This window comes from Tursiops truncatus, chromosome X, assembly GCF_011762595.2.
Source record: "Tursiops truncatus isolate mTurTru1 chromosome X, mTurTru1.mat.Y, whole genome shotgun sequence".
NCBI lineage: Eukaryota > Metazoa > Chordata > Mammalia > Artiodactyla > Delphinidae > Tursiops > Tursiops truncatus.
In genome coordinates, this window is record NC_047055.1 from 87,988,476 (window position 1) to 88,011,394 (window position 22,919).

The following is a 22,919-nucleotide window of genomic DNA, read 5'->3' on the forward strand; positions in this document are numbered from 1 at the left end:
GACAGCTCCAGAAAGTCCCTTCTTTCCCTGGAACCAGCAGCTATGTCACATCTGGGTTTACAACGCTTTATTAGGATTCAGGTTCCAAACAAGGTAGGAAGCAGCGGCAAGAGGGTTCAGGTAGAGGGACGAAGAGGGAACACCAGGCTTGGGTAGCTGGGCCGATGACAGAGGCCAAATGGGAGCCCTGGGCTGGAAGGGGTCTGGAGAGGGGGCCTGGGGTCAGTCTGTAGGAGAGGATAGGGGTCAGCGGATGGTGTATCGTACATAAGGGACCTCAACGTCCTCGCCACTCTCGTCGTTGCAGCACAGCTCAAGCACCAGGGCCCGCACATGGCGGCCCAGCTTTCGCTTCGACACACGGCTTACGATCTCTGTCATCCTGGGGGCGGGGGAGCAGAGGGTCAGGGAGGCAAAAAGTAAGTGAAGAGGGGCAGGTAGCTGAGGGCAGAGGAGGTGAAGGGCAGTGAGCAGGAGTGGGACAGCTGCCAAGTTGAGGGTCCCCACTACCCAACTCACGGCTGATCCAACCGTTCCTTGAGCTTGGCGGCCGGCATGAAGAAGGAGTAGAGCATAGACACACCCTGGGACAGCATGGTGATCTCCAGCTTATGCTCTGTCTGGAGGAGAAGGGGGAGGACAGCAGTGTCACGGGGGTGGACAGGCCAGCCAGTCGCCTGCACACTCCGCCCCCAGTGGGGTGAGAGAGAGAAAGGGGTCTCACCTTGAAGTAGTCAAGGAACTGTTTGAGGGTCATCTCCTCACCATTAGACTGCAGCCCCTGTACCTCAAAGCGATCCCACAATGTCCACTCTTGGTTATAGTACTGTGGGACAAGGAGCAGGCCAATGGGATGGGGGCCACCAGAGGGCGCAGCCCCATCAGTCTCCCCCTCCACTCATGCAGACATGCTAAGTCAGATCACAAGCCTCTTGTGTCCAAAACTTTCTCATGGCTTTTGTCTTGCCTTGAGTAAAGAATGAAACCCTTATGATAATGGAGATAAGGCCTTAAGTCATTGGAATCCTATTCTTTTCTCCTCATTTCCTATCCCCTCATCCTTTCACTCACTCTGTTCTAACGACTTCTTCCTCAAACATCCCAGGCACACTCCTACCTCAATATCCCCGCAGAGACTGGCCCCTCTGTCTGGAATGCCTTCCCGGCAAATCCTTCATGGCCTGTCTCCTCACCTCCTCCAAGTCTGGACTCACATGTCATCTTCTCCGTAAGGCCACTCCTGATTATCCCACAGCTAAAATCCCAAACCCATCCCTTCACCACCTGGTACTCTCAAGTTCTCCTTATCCTGTTCTTTTTTTGGGGTTCCAAAATCATTTATTGTGTTACTCTATTTCAGGAATATAACCTTAGCACCTGTAAGAGTACCTAGCATGCAGTAGGTGCTCAGTAAATATCTGAGTGAATGACGAAGCAAGCAAAAGCATTTCACATACTAAGCACCCAATAAATTTTGGGTGCTACTATTGTGCAGTTATTAATCATAATCTACTATTCAAATATCTTTTCTGAGGTCTTCCACAAGCAGAATCAGACCGGTACTTAGCACATAGAAAATACTAAAAAAAAAAAATATGGGGCTTCCCTGGCGGCGCAGTGGTTGAGAGTCCGCCTGCCAATGCAAGGGACACGGGTTCGTGCCCTGGTCCGGGAGGATCCCACATGCTGCGGAGCGGCTAGGCCTGTGAGCCATGGCCGCTGGGCCTGCGAGCCCGGAGCCTGTGCTCCACAACGGGAGAGGCCACAACAGTGAGAGGCCTGCGTACCGCAAAAAAAAAAAAAAAAAAAAAAAAATATATATATATATATATATATATATATATATGATGAATGAATAAATGAACAAGGGGGTAAACAAAAGGAACAGGTACACACTGACAGAAACCCTCTCCTGGTGACAGGCTATGAAGCAAACTAGAGCCAGCTCTACAGAGCAACACCCACCCACAAATCCACTTCCCCTGATGCAGGCCCTCACCTGATGACGGGGTGCTGCAAGGGGTTCGGAGAAGCCAAAGAAAGGCAGGGCCAAATTGAGGAAACCATTCTTATAGGAGTCAAGCTGTCGGTGCCCCTGCACCACCTTGTACAGCTCTAGACACACAAGGCCAACCACGGCTGCTGTGGTCGTGGCAATGGCTGGGATGATCTTTCCTGCAATCAGCTTGCTCTGTGAGGAAGGAAAGGATCAAGGAAGGAAGTTAAGGGTAGAAGAAGCTCATATTCTACAGAAGGGATAGAATGTGGGCAACTGCAGCCTGGGAGGGGGTGAAAACGTCAAGTCTAGATTTGCCTCACCTTGTGCCGGTCTGCAGGGGGAATGTCATAGTTCTCTGCCCGGAGGTTGGATGCAGCCACAATGAAATCCATATGGAAGTTGCTGTCATCATCCTTTTATGAGTGAGAGGTTAAGGGAGGAGGGTGGGGAGACAATAAGGAGAGGATCAGAGGAGGAAGAGGATTCCTGGCCTCCGGAGACACAAGTATCCTCCACTGCAATTACCTGCTGGGCTCTCAGATCACAAAGCATGGCTGGGAACATCTATTCGTTCAGGGCCCCATAGTAGGCCTGTGATCCAATCCCACAAAGGCCTGGGGCTGCCTCTAGATCCCCAGAACCTGTTCTGTCCTGCCCATCTGTGCTTAGCCCATCCCCACTGCCTGCCCAGGGCCCCCACCCAGCACCTTCTCGAAGTCAATGGGGTACATCTTGAACCCAGGGAGCTTTTCTGGACTGGGCAGTATGGCCTTGAGCTCCTCCAGACGACTGTCATCTGCAGGGAGAGAGGAACACCGTCAACCCTTTAGACCCCAGGCCAGGGTCTAAGGTAGAAACAGGAGCCCAGGTGGGGCAAAAGGTGTTTAGGTAGATAAAGGATTTGAAAAGGAAAGACATCCTGGGAGGGAGGAGGAGCAATGGGGAGGGAGAGAGCAGGACAACAGAGTACAAACCTGAATAAGACAGGGGACAGGGGGCAGGTATATCAAGAGAGAGGTATCTCTAGAGACTCTAAGGAACTGAAAATGAAGACATTAGGAGAAAGTGGGGATGGACAGATCAGGATGGGAGAGCTGTAGATCTCAGGAAGAATGATGCAGAGAGAGGTGGGGAGACGTAAGAGGATACAGGGGAAAAAGGCAGGGGAAGATACATAGAGGGGAAGTTGGGAGAAATATGCAGATGTGGATATTGAGGTTAAGATACTGGGGGAAAGAATATATGAAGAGTGGAGAATAGGGGCATATACAGAGGATGAGATAGGTGAGAAAAAATTTTATACACATGATAGATACATCTTATATATACCCTATATATGCTGTGTATGTGTGTGTGTGTGTGTGTGTATATATACACACACACACAAAGTTTATATATATTTTACATAGACCTTGCATATGTTTTATATATATTACACACAGATACATACGTATGCATGTATATGAGGAACAAGATGGAGGAAATACACAGAGAGGAACATGACAGATATATATTTGGGGAGGAAGATGGGGACATGGGAGGAAATAAAAACAGCCACATTCGTTCATTTGTATGTTGTGTATGGCTGCTTTTGTGCTTCAACTGCAGAGGTGATTAACTGCAGACACTATATGGCCTGCAAAGCCTAGAAGAGTCACTGTTTGGCCCTTACCCCTGATATACAGCATGAGCTGGGGGAAAGAGATGGAGAGAGATGGGGAACTGGGGCAGAGATATGGAGAGGGAGATGAGGAAAACTGTGGAGAGCAATACCATGGCAAAGATGCACACAGAGGAACATGGCGGTGGGAAGATGGGGCAGATACCAAGGGAGCAAGACCATTGGCGGAAATCACACCCTCCAGATAAACAGATCAAGAAGAAACAGAGAAAAGTTGTTCTTTCCAAGGGAAACACACACAGAGGAAGAGAAACAAACAGCTAGTTCTCCTGAGGGCCAGGGAGTGGGGAGGAGGAGGCAGGAGGGATAGAATTTAACCCAACCGACCCTCATTTCAGAGCAAGGGAGGCTCAAAGGAAGGTGTGGGGAAGGCTTAGGCCAGGGGTTGCAGAGCAGTGCCAGGGGCAGAGAAGGCTGGACTGGGCAGGGGACAAGTTGGGGTGGTGACTCCTGGCCGACTGGCCAAACATCCTCACCAACAGAGGCATTGGCGCTCTGTAGCTCCTGGTCAGAGACATGGATCTTGACGCCGGACTTGGGGGTAAACTCGGGGACCTGCACAAACTGTAGGAGCGCTGCCACAGCATCTCGGTCCTGAGAGCCTGTCAGCCCATAGGTCTGGGCAAACAGGTTGGCAGCAGCCATCACGTAGTCCAGATGCAGAGGCTAGGAGAAGGCAGGGCCCAGAAGGGTGAGCACGTCCACCCTCACCTGGGGAGTCTCGGCCTCCTTCCCACCCACGCACCCTCCACCTGACCCTAGGAGACCCCAAGGAGGAGACTTACATTGTTGACATCAAAGGTGAGCGGGTGTGGACAGCGTTTGGGCCCAGACCAGAATGGAGCTCCCGAGCTTGTGAGCTAAGGAAGTAGAGAGAATTTTGAGGAGCAGGACCTGAGATTGGAGTCCTCTCTAACAATCCTAACTTCTCACCTTGGCCCTGGATGTGCCCTGACTCACTATTCCTGGCTGGGCACGCGCAGGGGGCTAGAATAGATCATGAACAACCTAGACTGTAGGGTCCTGTAGATGGAAGTGCTGATGCCAGGCTGAATGAAACAGGGGCACCTCACTGAAAAAAAACTCCTGGCACTCACTCTGTGCTAGCCACAGCCATTTAACAAACTCTTATGAATTGCTAGGCACTGTACTAAGCTAATATTAATAAATCCTCACAAAAACCCTCATGAGGTAGATTACTGTTATCTCTACTGATGAGGAAACTGAAGTACAGAGAGAAGGTATGTGACTTGCCCAAATGAAAATGGAGCTGGGATTTGAACCCCCACTGATTCCTGAGCTCTTAACTCCAAAATCTCTCCACTATGATCCTTACAGTCCTGGGAGGTGGGTGAGTCAGCCCACACCACAGGTAAGGGAAACAGAAGTGAAGTCTCTTGCTCAAAGGAAAGGGGACAGCAAAAACAGGTCGAGTTTAATCATTCGTGTGAGACCCCCATGCTTGGGGCATCTGCCACAGCTGGACTAATGACCGAAAGGAGCCACACGGAGAACGCACAGCAGGCTCCTGTTTCTGGGAAACGCATCCCACCAAATGGACCTGGCAAGTGGGCGTTACCTGGTCGGGAGGGAAGTTGTGCAGCAGCTGCCGGATGTTGTTAGAGTACTGAGTGTGCCAGTGGTGGCAGGCCCAGGCCACACAGTCGGCCCAGGTACATGGCCGCTGCAGCACCAGGCTGCGCTGCACGGCCTCCAGCACCTCCAAGGGTTGGGTGCCCGCCAGCCGCAGGGTCCGCTCCACAAACTTGGGGTCTCTATCAGGAATTGGAGGGGTCAAAAAGGCAGGATTACACAGCGGCCCCAAGCGTGGGCTCCAGGGCAACCCCACTTTCTCCACGGAAAGCTAGTCCTGACCCCCAGTGGAATGAGGCCCCAACATTCACTGACTCACTTGAGAAGTGTGCCTGGTGCTGGGTGTCACACTGGTGAGGAAAGCAGACAGGATGCTCTGGCTGGAGGGCAGTGGGTGGGGTGAGGGGGCATTTGGTTACTTACGTGAGGTACTGGTTGACGTTTTCTGCCGGCTGCTTGAAGAGGCCTTCAAATTCATCTCTAGCCCACTGCAGACAAAGCAAACAGATTACAGGGGGCGATGGTTGACAAAATGGGCTTCTGGAGGCATTAGAAAGACCATCAGTGAACAAATCAAACAGGATGAACAAAGCTGCTCTGGCAGAAGGTAAGCCCCGCCATCACTGTTCCCAACCTTCCCCACTCCACCCGCCCCCAGCACCTCAATTTGAAAAACCAATGAACTTGATCTGGACAGCAGTTACACTAGTGAATGCGTGAAAAAAATTTAGTTCTGTGTACCTTACGTGAGGTATGTCATGCCTCAATAAAAAAGAAATAATTCAGTTACGTGTATTTTTAAATTACATTACATATTTAAAATTACGGTCCTATACAGGCCCTGAGGACTCAGCAGCAAACTGGACAGAGGCTCTGCCCTCTGAGAATTCCTAGAACAGTAAGTGCTGTCACTGGTGAGGGGGTTTGGAGGATATAGATGTCAGAGATCAAAACCAGCTCCGCTACACAGTATCTAGCTTTGCGACTTCAGGGACACACAGTGACACTTAACTCTGTGCCCTCCTTTCCAAAACAGATACTGTAACAGTAGTATGTACCTCACGGGTTGCCAAGTATGTATATATTTAAAGTTTATTTAAAACAGCACCAGATACATAGTGAATGCTAAATGCTTTACAACCCCATAAAGTATATACTGCTGTCACCTCCATTTCATCAAGGCATGGGGAGGCTAAGTCCAAGGTCACTCATGGCCTAGTGAGTCTGTGGTGGGTGCACAAATACAAAGACACCCAGTCTGGAACTGCAGGGGCAGAAGGGAAAGTGATAGAGGGAACTGTTTTTTCCCCCCTCCCTATTTTGTTCCCACCGCCCCATACTTTTACTAAACGTTCTGAATGGTTTGCTCTCAAAGACTGTACTAAGAATCATCTGATAACACAATGGTTATCCTTAGGTTCTGGTCTGTAGGCCTAGGTGCTGGACAACCTAGATATGTTCGCTTTGTAAAAAACTCAGCCAGATAATATGTGCACTGCTCTGTATTCTGTATGTATATGCATCACGCAAACAAAATCAACCTGGAAAACCAGCTATTAAACCCATTTTGAGCAACAGCAGGGGAAACCTGAATATGGACTGAGTATTAGAAACAAATAAGTAACTAGGAGAGACAGTAAGAATTACCATTAACTTTGTTCAGCACGAAGGTGGTGTTTTGGTTAGACACGGCAGTTCTTACCTGGGGGCAGTTCTCACCTGGGAGAGATCTTGCCCCCAGGGGACATCCAGCAATGTCTGAAGACATTTTTAGTTGCCACAAATGGAAGGGGGTGCTACTGGCATCTAGTGGGTAGGAGCCAGGGATTCTGCTAAACATCCTACAGTGCTCAGGATGCCCCCATGATAAAGAGATATCGGGCCCCAACTGTCACCAGTGCTGAAGTTGAGACCCTGTTATGTGCGAATACATCCTCCCTTCGAAGAAGCAGAGGGAGTGAAGCATTGTGATGGCCACAATATACTTCACCAAAACAAGAAAAAGTCACATGAATCTATGAAGAGCATGTGGCAAAACGTTAACAAATGTTAAATCTAAGAGTATTTGAGTGTTCCCCACACTATTCTCTGTATCTGTCTAAATGTTGAAAAGTTTTCAAAACAAAAGTTAAAAAATGGCTTCCCTGGTGGCACAGTGGTTGAGAGTCCACCTGCCAATGCAGGGGACACGGGTTCGTGCCCCGGTCCGGGAAGATCCCACATGCCGCGGAGCGGCTGGGCCTGTGAGCCACGGCCACTGAGCCTGCGTGTCCAGAGCCTGTGCTCTGCAATGGGAGAGGCCACAACAGTGAGAGGCCCCCGTACCACAAAAAAAAAAAAAAGTTTTAAAAAAAAGAATGAATCATTCTAGAAACCAAGGTTGCAAGATAGAAAGTAAGAGAGGAAGGTTTAAAGAAAAAGCACAGGGGCCAGTGGCCGTGAGGCCGGGTGCCTGACCCCTGCCCTCTCCCCCCATGCTGATCACCTGCAGGGTGTGCTCGATGGCATTGGGGAAGTTCTTCAGTGTGCAGATGGGGATGGACTTTTCAGGCGGGTCCTGGCTGGAGCTGTATGATTCTGTCAGGAAGGGGATCACCACCTGCACATTGCCCTTGGTGCCCAGTGTGCCTGACTCCAGCAGTGGCTTACGGTAGTACACGCAGCGGCGGTCCATGTACATGCCTGGGGGGCGGGAGGGGTCACAACAAAACGTGAGTGCCAAGAAATGGACATCAGGAGAATGGAAGACAGGCACCTCCAAGACACACACACACACACGCACGCACGCACGCACGCAAGTTGGCCCCTGACCTCCTCTCCCGCCTCCAAACTCACGGGCATCCACATTATCCAGGGCGTTGGCCACACCATCCAGGTTTTGGAAGAAATCGTCATCATAGATGCGCTCGGTGTCAGGGCCTACACGGTTCTGGTGGCTTGTCACTCGGATGTGCGGATTCATCTGGCGCACAGCTGCAGCAGCTGTGTCAGACTTTAACTTCTGGGGGGGGACGGGTAGGAATGGGGGAACAGAACTCAGTTATTCATGCATGCACCAGCAAACCTCCACAGAGCTGTCCTCCTGAAGGCTGGCTTATTTAATGCTGGGAAGAACCAAGCCCTGAGTTCAGGAGGCTCCCTGGTTTGGCAGGAGACAGTTCGTGACAGTACCACATGGCTAGGGCTGTGACGGATATGGCAGGGGCTCAGTGAAAAGGGAAGCAGTGCACAGACACAGGCTGGAGACGATAGGCCAGCCACTTGTTCTTCTGCCTACCCAACTTCTATTGTTCTTGCAGTTAACGGCACCCAGGGCTGGGGAACATTCCCCCAAACAAAACAGAATCTTAGCACACAGACAAGGAGGATCCTTTCAAAGTCCAAATCAGGTCACGTCCCTCCTCTGCTGAAAACCCTCCCTTGGCTCCCACCTCCACTGAAGGCAAAATGAGTTGGCCCCCGTTTCCTCTAGCTCATCTCCTATTACCCTCCCACCTCAGGATCTTGGCCTGGAGCACTCTTCCCCAGAAGAAGGGACTCTATTCCCTCATGCCCTCCAAGTCGGCAGAAATGAGCCCTTCCTTAACCACTGTAATCAAAACTGCAAACCGATCTCCCTGGCCTGCCCACTTCCCTCATCTTGTTTTTGTTGTTTCCTCTGCACAGCACTTATGGACGTTGACTATAAACTTCGCTATTGTACTGTGCTGTTTACTGTCTGTCCCCGTCCACTAAAATCTTTGTTTCCTTGGTGTACCTAGAACAGAACTTACTCAATAACTACTTGGTGAATAAATGAATGAACAAAAGGGGAATCGATCCTGGCCAGGCAACAATGACACTGTCCCCTACAGAAGGCTTCCTAACTAGATCACCATATAACCCAGCTTCTATCTGTGCAGAGAAGAGTGAACCTAGCACAAGTACTCTCCTAGGAAAGAGGCCTGCTGGCCAGGTTGGCCCTTGGCTGCAGTCTGGGAACCTGGACTTCTGGAGGGTTCTTGCCATTCAGTACCTGGTAAGGGCTTCTCACTGTGCCTAGACTGCTTAAGCAAACCCCGTGGTTTATGCTGAACTCCTGCTCTCCTTCTGGGAGTCTGGAATTTGGGGACATTACCAGCAGAAGGTGCCTATGTGACCAGACCACAGTAAAAACCCTGGGTACTGTGTCTCTAACGAGCTTCCCTGGTTGGCAACATTTCACGTGCTGTTGCAACTCGCTACTAGGGGAATTACGCATGTCCTGTGCGACTCCACTGGGAGAGGAGTCTTGGAAACTTGTGCCTGGTCTCCCCCAGACTTCACCCCATGAGCCACTTCCCTTTGCTGATTTTGTTACGCATCCTTTTGCCAGAAGAAATCGTTAACTGTGAGTACAACTACATGCTGAGTACTGCTGAGTCCTAGGGGACTAGTGAATCATTGAACTTGGGACCCCCAACACACTGTCCCAACCAGCACTCATAAGAAGTCAAGGAAAAAGAAAAAAAAAAGGAGATAAAAAACGGTAGATTCGATGGAAGGGTACTCAATGTTTGTTGAACGAGTGACAGAGAGAAGGTAAAGGAAAGAAAAAGGTGGTAAAGCCCCTTTTCCAAGAATGAGAACAAAAGAGGAAAACAAGATGACAAAGTCCCACCTCCTACCCCCACCACTCTCACCGTGACGTCCCAGGGCCGGAACAGAAACTGTCTGTTCAGATTTGACTTCTCAATGGTGTCCATGTCTGTGATGACAATTTCTCCGCCCTCCCCACAGCCCAGCCCAATCATGGCAAAGTTCTTGAGCAGTTCACAGCCAATGGCCCCTGCGCCCACCTAGAAGACAGCCAAGAAGAGAGAAAGAGGCTAGTCAGGATGATGCAGGTCAGTGTGAGTGAAGTCACTCATCACTCCTCACTCTCACTCCCCTTGAAGATAGCAAGAGAGGGGAGAGGTGGGTCTAGTGCCACATCCTCAAGTGCCAGGGCTATGAGAAATAACCCAGGCATCTGAGGGAGGAGGCACAAGATGGTGGAAACAGAAGGACACACCAGGCTTTCCCTCAAGATAAAAGAAAATGGCAAAAGTCATGCGGTAGAGATATAAGAACCAAAGACCCGCCCTCAGGAGGCAGAAGGAGACCCCTTAAGAGGTAGCCAGAGGCCACAGGAGATGAAGAAAGTGGCTGTCCCAGTGGATCACTCACCAGGAAGTACTTCTGCTTGCCCAACTTCTCTTGCAGGTGTGAGCCAAATACAGCTACCTGCCCATCATAACGGTTCTGGCGCTGAGGAATGCAGAGGGAGAAGGGTCACAGAAAGGCCTCACCAGAAATGCCCCCAATGACATCTCCCCCAGGGCCCCACTCACATACCGGGAGGCACTTGTCCTCCGTGAGGGCCTCTTTGTCCTCGGGGAGACACTCCAGTGCATCAAAGTACAGCCACTGCATGATGGGCATAAACTTCCCGGAGCAAGCCTGGGGATTGGGCAGGACAGGGCAAGTGGTCAGTGGTTAACTGGGGCCTGACACAGAAGGACAAGCGATGGAATCAGGGAGGTGTCTGGCCCAACCCAACCCTGTCCTTCTCCATCTGTGCTGACCTTCATGACCTCCTGGGCAGCTAGACCCCCGATGAAGGCATTTATCGGTGCCAGATCCCCAGCAGCCACATATGCCAGCTTTCGGATGAGGTCCTCATCCAGGCTGTCCTGCTGCACCGCTGGCAGGGCTCGAGCATTCACAGCCCGGGCCAAGGTCACCAGCTCTGTGGCATCCTCCTGGTGGGGCAGAAGGAACCAAGAGCATGCCTGTGAGGCCACTGTGGGGGGTGGGGGGCTAGGTAGAGAGGCACTGTGGGCCTTCGATGCCAAGGTCATCTGCCCTGGCTGGCTCACCCACCTACCCACCTCATTGCGGGGCCGAGGGGGCCGGCCATGCTGAGCACAGAACTGGTGCAGGGCCTGGAACCCAATGTGCAGCTGGGCAGGGTGGGAAAACTTGGCGAAGTCCGTCATCACAAAGTCAGGCTCTGCCAGGGAGGCCAGCAAGGATTTCTGTGGGGGGCGGAGCATCAGAACCAGAAGAGAAGAATGGAGAACATGGAAATGCCTGGCACCACCCCCAGAGCCCACTACTCCCCACACTCACAAAGCTGATCTTCTTGGGTACTTTGACCTGGCTGACGATGCCTCCACGGATATAATCAGAGAAGTTGGAGGTGTCACAGATGCTAAAGGTGTAAGGACCTAGGGTAGACAGGGAAACTGTCAGGCTACCCACCCTTCCTAAAACCCACAACACCCACAAGATGAGGAAAAATCCATCCCTGACCCAGCCCAGACATCAGGAGTAATCGATTCCACTCGAACTTCAGAAACCATCTACCCTCTCGCCCAGCTCAGAGCCCATGGGACCCTGTGTCCCTGACCCCAAGTCTACACTAGAAGACATTCTCTGCTCCCTGTCCGAATCCAGTCAGACATGAGTGGATCCTCTGATCTGCTTTGTTCAAACACCAGAGACCTTTTCCCCCTCAATGTAGATACCAGGAGCCTCTTCTAGGAACAGCTCAAACACGAGACAGCACTTCTCTCCCATGTCCCCAGCTCTGGGTGGACCCCAGGGGACTCTGTCTCTGGTTCATCTCAGACACCCAGGATGTGCCTCCCCTCACGCAGAGTCCAGGGAAACACCTCCTATCTCCCATGATTCCCCATGGCCCTAGCTCACCCAGGACTTTGATTTCCATGGGCTGACTTCCATTGAGTTCAATCATGCCCTGTACTTCCGAAAAGGAGACAAAGTCGCCACTCTCAAAGCCATGCCGGGCCTCATCCAGACAGGTAACCACACCGGGGTTGTCCTGGTTAAAGGAGGAGTACCTCAGAGGCAGGCCCAGGGTACCGGGAGCAGACAGGAAGGCCTGCCGCCCATCTGCCTGCCAGGACCCCTGAGGCTGCCCTCCTCACCTTGGTGACCATAGAAACCATAGCACTGAGCGGCTGCTCCCCATTGGAATCTGTGAGGATCATTTTCTCTCCAAAGTCACAGAAGAGCTGCCTGTAGAGGGAGGCAACAGGGCTGATGCTCGAGTCCCACGCGCTCAGGGACCCCACGTGTCCCTCAAGATGCAGCAAGTACTTGCTGAGCAAATTCAGCCCATCACTGCTGGGAATCAGATGGCACTCATGCTACATGGGGTGAGGTAAAGACACAACATCCAAAACCCAAGGGGCTGAGGGGGGCTGAGGGCAGTCAGAGGTTGGGGGTCTTTTCCTGGGCATGGCAGGGGTCAGGGGAAAAGGGTGGGGGCACTCACCCAAACAGGCCCCGTGTGTCTGCTACCACCAGCTTGATGCCAAAGCTGTGACAGAATTCACCCACCCGCAGCTGGTCCTCCAGGGGGGTGTTGGTGAGGACCACCACCTGTGGAGAGATGGCAGCTCAGGCGAGGGCCCAGCACCAGGGGAAAGGGGAAAGGGGGAGATGGTGGAGGAAGGCTGGTGTGAGGCCTCAGGGAGTCCTTAAGGCTTTGCTGGTTCAGCTCTCTATCACAAATACAAAGTATCTACCATGTATCAGATTCAGCCCAGGTGAAACTCAGTGAAGAGAAATGTGAATCCCTAAACTATGGCAGGCAAGGTAAAGAGGCAGCTGGGAGGACAGAGTCTGGACAACAGCTGATTCCTTCATTTGCCAACACCCACTGCTGCCTGCCTACAACCCTGCCATGCCCTGCGAGACACAGAAGTAAAACTTCATCCTCAGCCAAAGTCCGAGCTCACTCCTACCACACCCACTTGCTCCCAATTCTCAGGACAACACCTGCTCAGCCATGATCCTTGGGACTTAGCTCTCTGCCTGAATGCCCACCCATTCCATCAGGGTGAGCTCCCATAGCTACATCAGGGTTCGGCAGCCGTGTCCTGGCTTGCTGGGACACCCCAGGGCACAATCTCAGCTCCCACAGCTCCTCTTTCCAGCCCAGGGTTTTTATTTAATAAAAAACCAGCTGCTATTCTAAGTGCTTAGCCCTCACAAAATCTTTATGAAGTTGGCATTATTACCATTCCCATGTCTACAAACAGACAAAAGGCAGGCACAGGAGACTCAGTGACCTGCCCAAGGTCACACCAGTACAATGAGAGACTTGTGCCAAGGCGGTTTGGCTCCAGTCTGTGCACTATGCTGTCCTGTCTGCTGGCTCACATCTTCCCCCTGAAGAGGCAGGTCCAGCGTCTAAAGCCTGCTCGCATCCCCTAGCTGCAGCCTCAGCATGAAACCTGGCACCCGGGCTAGTCCATTAAATATTGATCATATGAATAAACCAGAGATGGGCTCTGAGAGAACTGGGCAGGAGGTCGGGCGGTGGCCCAAGGTACCTGGAAGCCACTGAGGAAGTCCTCTACGAGGGGTCCAGTATAGGCGCTGACAGGCACGTAGCTGTTGAGCTCAGCCAGGTGGGGCTGGGAAACCTCAGCCCGGTTTTTCCCAATGTCCTCCTCCCGCAGGTAGAACTGCAAAGGGGAATGAGGAAAGAAATGAACTGGCTGTGTAGCCTGGGGGATGGGGTCTCAGCAGAGAAGGGCGATGGGAAGAGGTACCTGTGAGGATAGGTCGGCCCACTGGGCAGTGCCCTGGTCATGCAGAGTGACAGCCTTGACCCCACCAAGGATGATGTTCTTGGCAATCTCCACGCCCAGGCCCCGCAGGCCTGATACCAGTACGCTGGACGTCTGGAGCCGCTTCATTGCCTCATGGCCTAACACATACCTGCCAGGTTAGGGGGTGTCTCAGGTCAGGGCCAGGCCCTTCTGACCCTATCCACTCAGTGCCCCCTCCCACCTCACAGTCCAACCTCGGCCCCACTTACAGCTGCCGGGAATAAAGTCCCTCATCTATGTCTGCTTCACTGCCGTTCTTCGCCATTCCCTAGAGATGGAGGGGAAGAACAGGTTCAGGGAGACATGCAGGAGGAGGGGAGGGACAGATGGGACAGCGATACAGAAGACTTTCCCACCCACCACCCCGCCTGCCAGTCTCCAGGAAGAAGACACTCACGTTGGTTGGCACCGAGGGCACTTTGGACAACACGGAGTGGGCAGGGGAACAGTTAGAACCCGGCTTTGGATCAGGCCCGGACACGCAACGTTTCTTGGACAGCGGCGAGCTGGACATCTGGAAGGAAAAAAGAGATCAGAGATGAGCCTAGGGCATGTGGGTGTTCCTGTTGGTTAGTGGTGATTGTGGGGAAAGGGAAGACGTAAGGGCTAATATCCCCATTTTACAGAAGAGGAGACAGGTACAGAGAGGTGAGGTGACTTGCCCAGGGTCACACAGCTGTCAGAGCTAAGATCTGAACCCAGGTGGTCTGGCTTGCAATCCATGCTGCTAACCACTAGGCCATTCGCCTTTCTCCCCAGCCCAGCATAATGAGCGAGAGACTCCAATACTGTGGGGGGAAAGGAGTGACAAGAATGTACTTGTCAGGAAGTCAGAGAAAGGATGTAGCTTCAGGTCAGACCCTGGCACTCCTTGACAGTCATCATTTAACCCCTATGGCCTCGGTTCCCTTGCCTGTAAAACAGGGGTGAGAAGAGCACTTACCTACCCCATTGAGCTGTTGATGTGACGAGATATAACACAGACCAAAAAGCCTGGTACAGAACAGGTAGGCAATAGCAAGCAGCCCTCCTCTCCCTTAACTCTAGTGACAGGGGTTTGAGAGGGAAACGCGGCTTGGACATCCATCAGGGTGGCATGATGGCAGGAGATATTGTGCTGAGAACTCAGTTCCCAGGGGGGCTCACGGAGGAGAGTTTCACAAAATCCAATCTGCTTCCCACCACCCCCAGCTCTGGGAGGGGAAAACACCCAGGGCCAATAAAAGAGGTCGCAGGGAGAGAGAAAACACACACTTCCCAAGCCCTGTCTGAGTGTGGAGTCCCTAAAACAGATCAACAATAATGATAAACGAATATTTATTAGGAGTCCTCCCTGGGCCAAATGTCAAACACAGATCACTTTATGATCTGTGCCTCACTCTGTCCTCAGGGCACCCCTGTGGGGTTTGGACTACTATCAGTAACGCTGGCAACTCACACTGGAGGAAAAGAAACTCACTCAGGGAAGTTTGGTGACTTGACCTAGGTTCCCACAAAGAGAGTGGCCAAGCTGGAACCACCCGGGGATCTGCTGACCCTGAGGCCCAGGCTGCTTCCTGATGCTATGGCGTTTCATCCCCTCAACGGTCCTGACCCTGCAAGGAAGGGCCGAATGTCCTTGCCAGACAAATGGAAAAACCTGAGCTCATGAGGACTAGGTCCCAGAGACAGAACAATGCAGGCTGCTGTGGAAGTGAAATTGGCCGGGGGGGGGGGGGGGACTGGTTCCAGACGCTGGAGACAACAGGACCCCCAATCACTCCCCCCCACCCCCAATGCTCCTCTGAGCCTCTGTTCTCCTACACTGAGCCTTTTCTGACACCCAATCACACCAAGTACCCCCACTGTACCTAAGATTCCATCTTGGCGCTTGTCACATGCTAGCACTAAGCAAGACGACAGGAGCTCTCTACCATCTACCAAGAGCTTACTGCCTGTCAATCTCAGAGTAAAGGGCTTTGTATAATCCTAACAATGCCTATGAACCAGATAACCTTATACCCATGTCACAAGTAAGAAAACAAAGGCTAAGAGAACTCTAGTCACTTGCCCAGTCATGCAGCTGGTGCTGGACTGTTTGCCAATGCCTCCTGGGGGAACAGAGTCAGGACCCAGCTCAGGGCCCAGCCCACAGGGCTAAGAGATGAGGGGTGAGGGAGGGGGACCCAGGAGGCTGGCTAGGTCCAAGTCATCTAGCTGAACTGCTGGGAACGCCAAGAACCAACTTGGGTAGAAGAGGCTTGGTGAGTTAGTAGGGAGACCAAGGCAAATCATATTTTTCCATTTACTGACTTCCTGACGCGTGATAGGTATCTCATTTCCTCTGAGCCCCCCTTTTTTTCCCCCAAAGCAGGGGCAAACAGAAATATCCTCAAAGGGCTGCTAGGGAGGTTAAAAGAGTCAAGGTCTGTGGTCAGAACTCAGAGGCTTAAGGACATAAGCTCCTCCCTGGGCACCTGCAGAGGCCTCCACTACTTAGTTATCGCCTTGCCTTGTCACTGATTTGGTTGTTTGGGACACACCATCTTCCCACTTCCGAAATCAGAGATGATCCAGGGCCAGAGAGATCTCTGCTATCTGGACCTTTGACATCTGGACCCCTAATGCTGGCAACAAGGGTCTAAGCAGGTTTTGGTTGATGGTCTGAGAGTGGATTTCAATCGCAGAGATTTGGAACAGGCCAGTCTCAAGGCAAGCAGAAGGGGTCTGGGGCAGAAACCCCAGAGAGGAGCTAAGATCCTCCACCCCCAGCATAAATTCGAAACCTTTCTCTCTCAACACATGCTCAGGCCCCAATTAGAACACATACACTATCAATTGTTCAGCAAAGCTGAACTGAGGCTTAGAGAGTTTCAGAACCTGCCTGAGGTCTCCAATCTGCTGATTTTGAAGCCTGAGCATTGTCTACCACCCAAACCAGAGAAGGAGGTTTGAGGTAGGAGTCCTGGAGCAGGTCTGAGAGAGGGCAGACACAGGGTCAAGTTATCAGGATAGAGAGAAGCTAGGGCACAGGATGCTGGGGCCCGTCAAGCCTCCTAGGAGGGATTAACTGAGAGGTCCCTGGGAATATAAAAGAGTCAGGAGACGGTTGTCTGAGCCCTTGGAGGCTCAGAGGGAGATGGGAAAGGGGATGTTAGAAGCCCTGGGGGGCAGGAGGGGTGGTGCTGGGCAAGGTTGTTAAGACTCATATCTGGGTCCTTGGAAAAGGAGTTTTTACGAAAGGGCCAGGAAGTTGCACCTGAGGCCCCAGCGGCTGCACAGGGAATGGGTGGGGGACTCTGCAGTCCAAGGAGGCTGTGGGAAGACGCTGGGGTCTAGGGGTGGGGGTGTTCTCCATCAGGGGGATGCTGGGGCCCTGGGGGGTCTTCACTGGTGGCAGAGGGAAATCTTTGACCAAAAATAACTGGGATTTGCAGGGAAAAGGTGTCTCTGACATTGATGTCAGAGTCCCAGGAGGCTATGAGGGTGGATGCTGAGGCCCGGGGTGGGGTCGTGGAGGGATTTCTAATGGAGTACAAAGGTCTTGTGTTGATCTCTGATTGGTACGTGCTAGGTACTGCAGCTGCTCTGAGGAGTGGAAAGGGGAGGCTGAGCCCAGACAGTTCTGGCCCTAAAAACTTCAGTAAGCAGATACTGGCTAGGTCCCCAGGTGGGGTTGGGTTTCTCTGACCAATTATGTGGGACCCCATGGAGGCTCGGAGAGTAGATGCAGAGAAAGGGGTTTCCTACTCTGATGGAGAATTGGACCTGTTGTGGGAAGGGACAACTGACAATGATGTTGGGGTCCTACGAAGCTGAAAGCCTAACTGAGGATGCTGGAATCCTGAAAGGCTCTGAGGGCAGATTCTTAGGCCTGATGTGAGGTTAAGGGGTCTGTGAGAGAAGCTGGAACCCCGGTTGGCTTTTGAAGGCAGAGGCTGAGTGAAGCGTGGGATTTGAGGCAAGACTCTGATGGAAGGGGCTAGGAGCCAACAGGGTCTGCAAGGGCAGATGCTGGCAGAGAGATCTCTGATGGAGGATTTTATGTCCAAACAGTTCCTCCCTGGTGTCTGGTCCCCTGGGAGGCTCTGAGGGAAGATACTGGGGGTTATGAGTGTCTGATGGGGGAGATGCTGAGGCCTGCAAGAGGTACTCTCTGAAGAGAATACTGGGACCATAAAAAAGGGTGCATTCTCTTAAAGTAAAGGAAGTCTCTAAGGGCAGATTCTAGGAATTAAAGCAGTCTTTAAAGGTGAGTGCTATGTGGAAACCTCTGAATAGAAATGCTGGCCCGGAGAGGTTTTGGAGGGAAGATGCTGGGCCAAGGTGGGTTGGGAGACCTCTGAGATGTGGGGGAGTGTTCTCTGACATGGAGGCCAAGCGCAAATGGCCTTTCACAGGGTCTAGACTCCTTCAAAGCTGAGGGCAGAGGGTGGGGGGGGGAGTGTGTGTGTGTGTGTGTGTGTGTGTGTGTGTTGGGGGGGGTAGGTTCTGAAGGAAGATGCTAGAAAAGACTCTTTTAGAAATGAAGCCAAATGGACCCTCCCTGAGGTCTGGCCCCTCTTGAAAGCTGCGAGAGCAAATACTGAGGAACTAGGAGTGAATGAAGAGAGATTCTGGGGAAGGTCTTTAATGACATACACTGGTAGGAGGCTTTGACCAGGAATACCGATCCCGTAAGTCTCTACTGCTGATTGGGGGAAGTTCCGGTCTGCGATGCAAGGCTCAGGATGGGGGTCAGGTCACTGACTAGGAATGTTGGCCTGAGTCTCTAAAAGCAGATTCTGGGGGTCTGACTCTAAGGTCAGATTTTGGAGCCCGAGGGACTGGGCTGGTCCCGGATGGGAAATGTCGGCCCCGCCCCAATATCTACCCCCCCCTTCTCTCCAACGATTCCTGCGTCCGAGTCATCACCGCCCGCCCCAACGTCAGCTTAGCCCTGCGCCGACCCAAGACCCTCCAATGCTTCGCGAAGCCCCTGCCCCGGCCAAGGAACTGAGAAAGGCCATTTGTTACCAATGCCGGTTCCCCGGGTCGCGCCGCCGCCAACTCCTCTAGGAGCCGAAGCCAAGCCCGGCCGCCACCCTCCTCCTTCTCCTCCTCCTCCTCCCTGCCGCCTGGGCCGCCTAGAATCGCCGTCGCTGCCTTCTCCTCCTCAGGCCGTAGTGGTTGTGCTCGTCCCTGGGACCTCCTTACCGTCAGCCGCCGCCGACACAAGATGGCGGCCGTTGAGCCCGGGGCCGGAACAAAACCTTGGGCCCCACCCCCAGAAACCCGGATGCAGGCAGGCCGCGCCCGTTTATGAATCATGCATGACGGCCCCTGCCTGTCTGTGACTCCTTCGAAGGCGAATAGCGCCACCTGGTGGTTACTATAGCAGTAACTAGGAAAACAGGTAAAACGACATAGAGGGCACGCCCATGGAAGGTGAATAATGAATACATTGTTACAGCCAGGCTACCATGGAAACCAAGAAAGGACATCAAGTCCACACTTCCTGATCGTGAATTATGCACGAGGCCGGGTGGCTGGTTGACTAACACCCTGCAACCAGAAAGCCAATGTTAAAACATGGAAGTCACACCCCAATGCTCATGAATAATGAATGATCTTGCTGCAGCCTGTAAGCCAAGGAGACCGAGGCCACATCTTATCATGAGTAATGCATGAGGCCCGGTGGGCAAGAACAAAAGAGACAGGTCCGCCCATTACTGCATCTAATACCCAGTAAGCAGGGAAATAGGGCTAACACAGGGAAAAGACACTCCCCCAGCTCATGAATAATGAATGATGATGCTGCAGCAGCCCAACCTGGAAACTCAGAGAGGTCAAGAAAGGTCCCACCCAGTTACTCATGAATTATGCATGAGTCTGAATGGACAGATACACTCAAGACAGCCCTCTCCAGCAAGTAGGGATTATGGTCCTCCAGGCGAGGCAACTTGGTCACCCCTTCCCGTTCATGAATGATGAAAGGTGCTGCAGAACCACAGGGGAAACCCAAGAGAAGTGCAGCTGCCTCCTCCCTTAACTAACTGCACCGGGGCTGCCTTGGTCCAACCAAATCCAGGTTTACCACATACCGCTGGCAGGTGCCTCAGTTTCTACAACTGTAAAATGGGGATAGTAGTAGAACCCATCTACATCGTAAAGGCAAAATGTGTCACTGTGAAAACCAGAGAATATGAACTACGGAATGAGCTCAGAGCAGTGCTGGCACAGGGCAACGCTAAATTTTTTAAGTATTATATATTAATTTAAAGGTGATATGTAAATATATTTTATATTAATATAAAATTACTTATGGGTGAGGGTGTACCCAGCCACTAGAGAAACCCCCAACTTGGGACATTATCTAAAAAATAGTGCCTTGAAACACCCTTCCAGAATTACACTGGAAAACAGAGTGCTAAGGCCACCAATGTCCATTAAATAGGTAGGAGAGACTACCAGGTCACCAGAGATACGACTGTATACCAAAGCCCCAGGCACACGATAAGCATCCAGTACGATTCTGTCAAATAATAATAATAATAGATCACATTAACTGATCGCCCACTATGTGGTGGTTCCTGTTGTGTGTCCTTTCCATGCACTGCACCACTGGTCTCAGGAATGCAGAGCAGGAAATCGGTTCCTTCTTGTCCTTCAGGTCTCAGCTCAAAGGTGACCTCCTTAGAGAGTTCTTAAACCCTCACAAAAATCATTTCCATCCACTGATGACTAGCTGTGTGACTTGGGACCAGGCACTTCACTTCTCTGGGCCACTGTTTCCCCACCCATAAAATGAGAACAATAGTAAACTACCTTGTGATGAAGCTTAAATGAATAAATATGTAGAAAGGTCTCAGAACAGTGCCTGGCAGGCAGTGCTACATGACTAACAGTAGTAGTAGTACCATTGAATTGGGTGGATGGGAGAGAGACATTATGACATTTGATTAAGACTACAGACTCAGGACTGTAGACTCAGACTCACTGACTGAGTAACCTTAGGCAAATTACTTAGTTTCCCGGTGTCCCAGTTTCCTCATCTATAAGATGGGACAATAATAACCTACCACCTAGAATTGTTGTGGAGATTAAACAGGCTAATAAAGTGCTAAATGAGTGTAAACTAATCTGATCATCATTATGCTCTTACTCATTTTTTCAGGCTCACAGAAATATTTGCCAAAGATCACACAGCTGGCAAGGATCGATGGGACTTGAATCTAGAGCCTTTGCTGATAATCTGGGATTACCGGGCCGTAAGGAATGAACAATGAGCGAGGCCTCGTCCCTTCGCTGAGACGCAAAATTTAAATCCTGAAACCTCTAAGGGAAAGCTAACAGCGGATCATGCAGATGAAGCCGTAAAAGCTACGCCCCTCATGAATTATGCACAATGCCCCTAGAAAAGCCACAGAAAACTCGGGGTGCTACTCACCTTTACGCTTAATAAATGAGATCTAATTTGCCCGGCAGACTGCAGAACGCCCCTTTCAGCACACCCCTTCAGCACGCTGATCCACCCCCTCGTGAATAATTCATATGCTGACACTTCCAATGGACCAGGTGCGAAAAAGGCAAAAATGGTCTTCCACAGGGCTTCCCTGGTGGCGCGGTGGTTGGGAGTCCACCTGCCGATGCAGGGGACACGGGTTCGTGCCCCGGTCCTGGAGGATCCCACATGCCGCGGAGCGGCTGGGCCCGTGAGCCATGGCCGCTGAGCCTGCGCGTCCGGAGCCTGTGCTCCGCAACGGGAGAGGCCACAGCGGTGAGAGGCCCGCGTACCGCAAAAAAAAAAAAAAAAAAAAAAAGGTCTTCCAAAACAGCCCACCTCCTTATGAATGACGAATAAAGCCACGGTCCATGAAGGCCCCGTGGCACACTGTCCCCTCGGGAAGAACCTAGCACACTAGGTTCCGGTGTTACTTCCACAGCCTGGGCTGGGTGTTCCTGTTCCTAAAAAAACTTGTGGGCCCAGATGTGTCTAGTCTCTCCGCGGTGAGACATCATAACTGAACCAGAGGTCAAAAAGGCCATTCGATAGGTCCACATGCCATGTCGGTCCCAAACGTTCCCACCGTCACCAGAACCTTTCCTGAAACAAGCCCCCCCAAAATTCCGCCCTGAGTTCAGGAACCTCAAACTTTGCCTCTACCTTGGGGAAGCACACCAAATCCTGCCTCGTGGACAGAGTATTCATACACGAACCCTAAGGGTCTCCCCAAACATCCCCCTAAACCCTGTCTCCAAGGGGTATAAACCCTGCCTCCGAGGGACGCTCCTTAAAACAGACTCCCAAGTCCCACCCCGGAGTCCCTAAACGCCACTTGCTAAGGGTCCCCTCAAAAACAGCCACCTCTAAATGCCACACCGGGCTCAGAGCCTCTAAATATGCCCATTCGGGGATCCCCGAAATTGAGCCCCCTCCCTCAAATGCTGTCCAGGGGGTTGGGGGTACCGTGCTCCAGCTTACCCCCTGCGCCGGGCGGAAGCCTCGCCTTCCTGCTGGAGATGAGCCGAAGCCACGGGGCAACGGAAGAGCGAACCACCTCCGTTGTACAAGAAGAGCCAGAGTTTCCGCGGGGCTCGGAAGCGCGGGGCCTTGGAGGGCCCCCTGTTTGGAACGTACCACAGATGCTTAGCTAGAGGGGCGCGCGCCCTTGCTTCTGCGGCGTCAGGGCCCTTGTCAGACCCAGATACCCCTATGGGTTGTGGTGGTACTTCACGAACGCGCGAGGCATGCTGGGGGTGGTAGTCCGGTCGGGCCGGCGCCTAGTGCACGTGGTGGGCATGAACGCCCAGGGTATGGGAAAATGTAAACCTGGGCTGCGGAGTTCCGGGAGCAGCCCTCTGGAGTGGGGGAGGTGTAGGAAAAGGGATCGGAACATGGGGGTACCTCCAGATGGAAAGGCACACCCATCCTACAGAGGGGAAAGCTGAGGCTCAGGTGGCCAAGGGAGTTCATTCATTTGACATTTTGGAGCTCCAGCTGTGGGCCAGGCGCCAGGGATTCTTCCTTGCCCTCACG

The 22,919-nt window shown here is 52.2% G+C and overlaps 1 protein-coding gene across 2 annotated transcripts; it reads right to left on the reverse strand.

The window, feature by feature from the left end:
• Positions 1 to 52: 52 nt before the first annotated feature.
• On the reverse strand, positions 53 to 22,512 carry UBA1 (ubiquitin like modifier activating enzyme 1). 2 transcript variants are annotated; one of them, XM_033850071.2, is made up of 26 exons: positions 22,365 to 22,512; positions 14,319 to 14,435; positions 14,131 to 14,189; positions 13,862 to 14,030; positions 13,640 to 13,774; positions 12,577 to 12,683; positions 12,227 to 12,317; positions 11,988 to 12,120; positions 11,406 to 11,503; positions 11,165 to 11,311; positions 10,859 to 11,035; positions 10,629 to 10,733; positions 10,461 to 10,541; positions 9,935 to 10,090; positions 8,109 to 8,274; positions 7,759 to 7,955; positions 5,697 to 5,761; positions 5,260 to 5,455; positions 4,466 to 4,540; positions 4,157 to 4,346; positions 2,707 to 2,795; positions 2,320 to 2,412; positions 2,000 to 2,191; positions 725 to 826; positions 520 to 620; positions 53 to 382 (listed from the first exon to the last, which is right to left on the reverse strand). In XM_033850071.2, exons 2-26 carry the CDS (start codon positions 14,433 to 14,435, stop codon positions 247 to 249), a joined length of 3,177 nt encoding a protein of 1,058 aa, XP_033705962.1. In that variant the 5' UTR covers positions 22,365 to 22,512; the 3' UTR covers positions 53 to 246. The 2 variants fall into 2 exon arrangements, with proteins under 2 accessions (XP_033705962.1, XP_033705960.1); XM_033850069.2 differs by lacking the exon at positions 22,365 to 22,512 and adding an exon at positions 18,917 to 19,078.
• Positions 22,513 to 22,919: the final 407 nt, after the last annotated feature.

Excerpts from the sequence above, each read along its gene's own strand:
- UBA1 (XM_033850071.2), bottom strand. The coding sequence starts at position 14,435 with ATGTCCAGCTCGCCGCTGTCCAAGAAACGTTGCGTGTCCGGGCCTGAT. Across the intron at positions 14,031-14,130 it reads GGACTTTATTCCCGGCAGCT|GTATGTGTTAGGCCATGAGG; the intron begins GTAAGTGGGGCC and ends CTAACCTGGCAG. Across the intron at positions 8,275-9,934 it reads TCCGGCCCTGGGACGTCACG|AAGTTAAAGTCTGACACAGC; the intron begins GTGAGAGTGGTG and ends GTCCCCCCCCAG.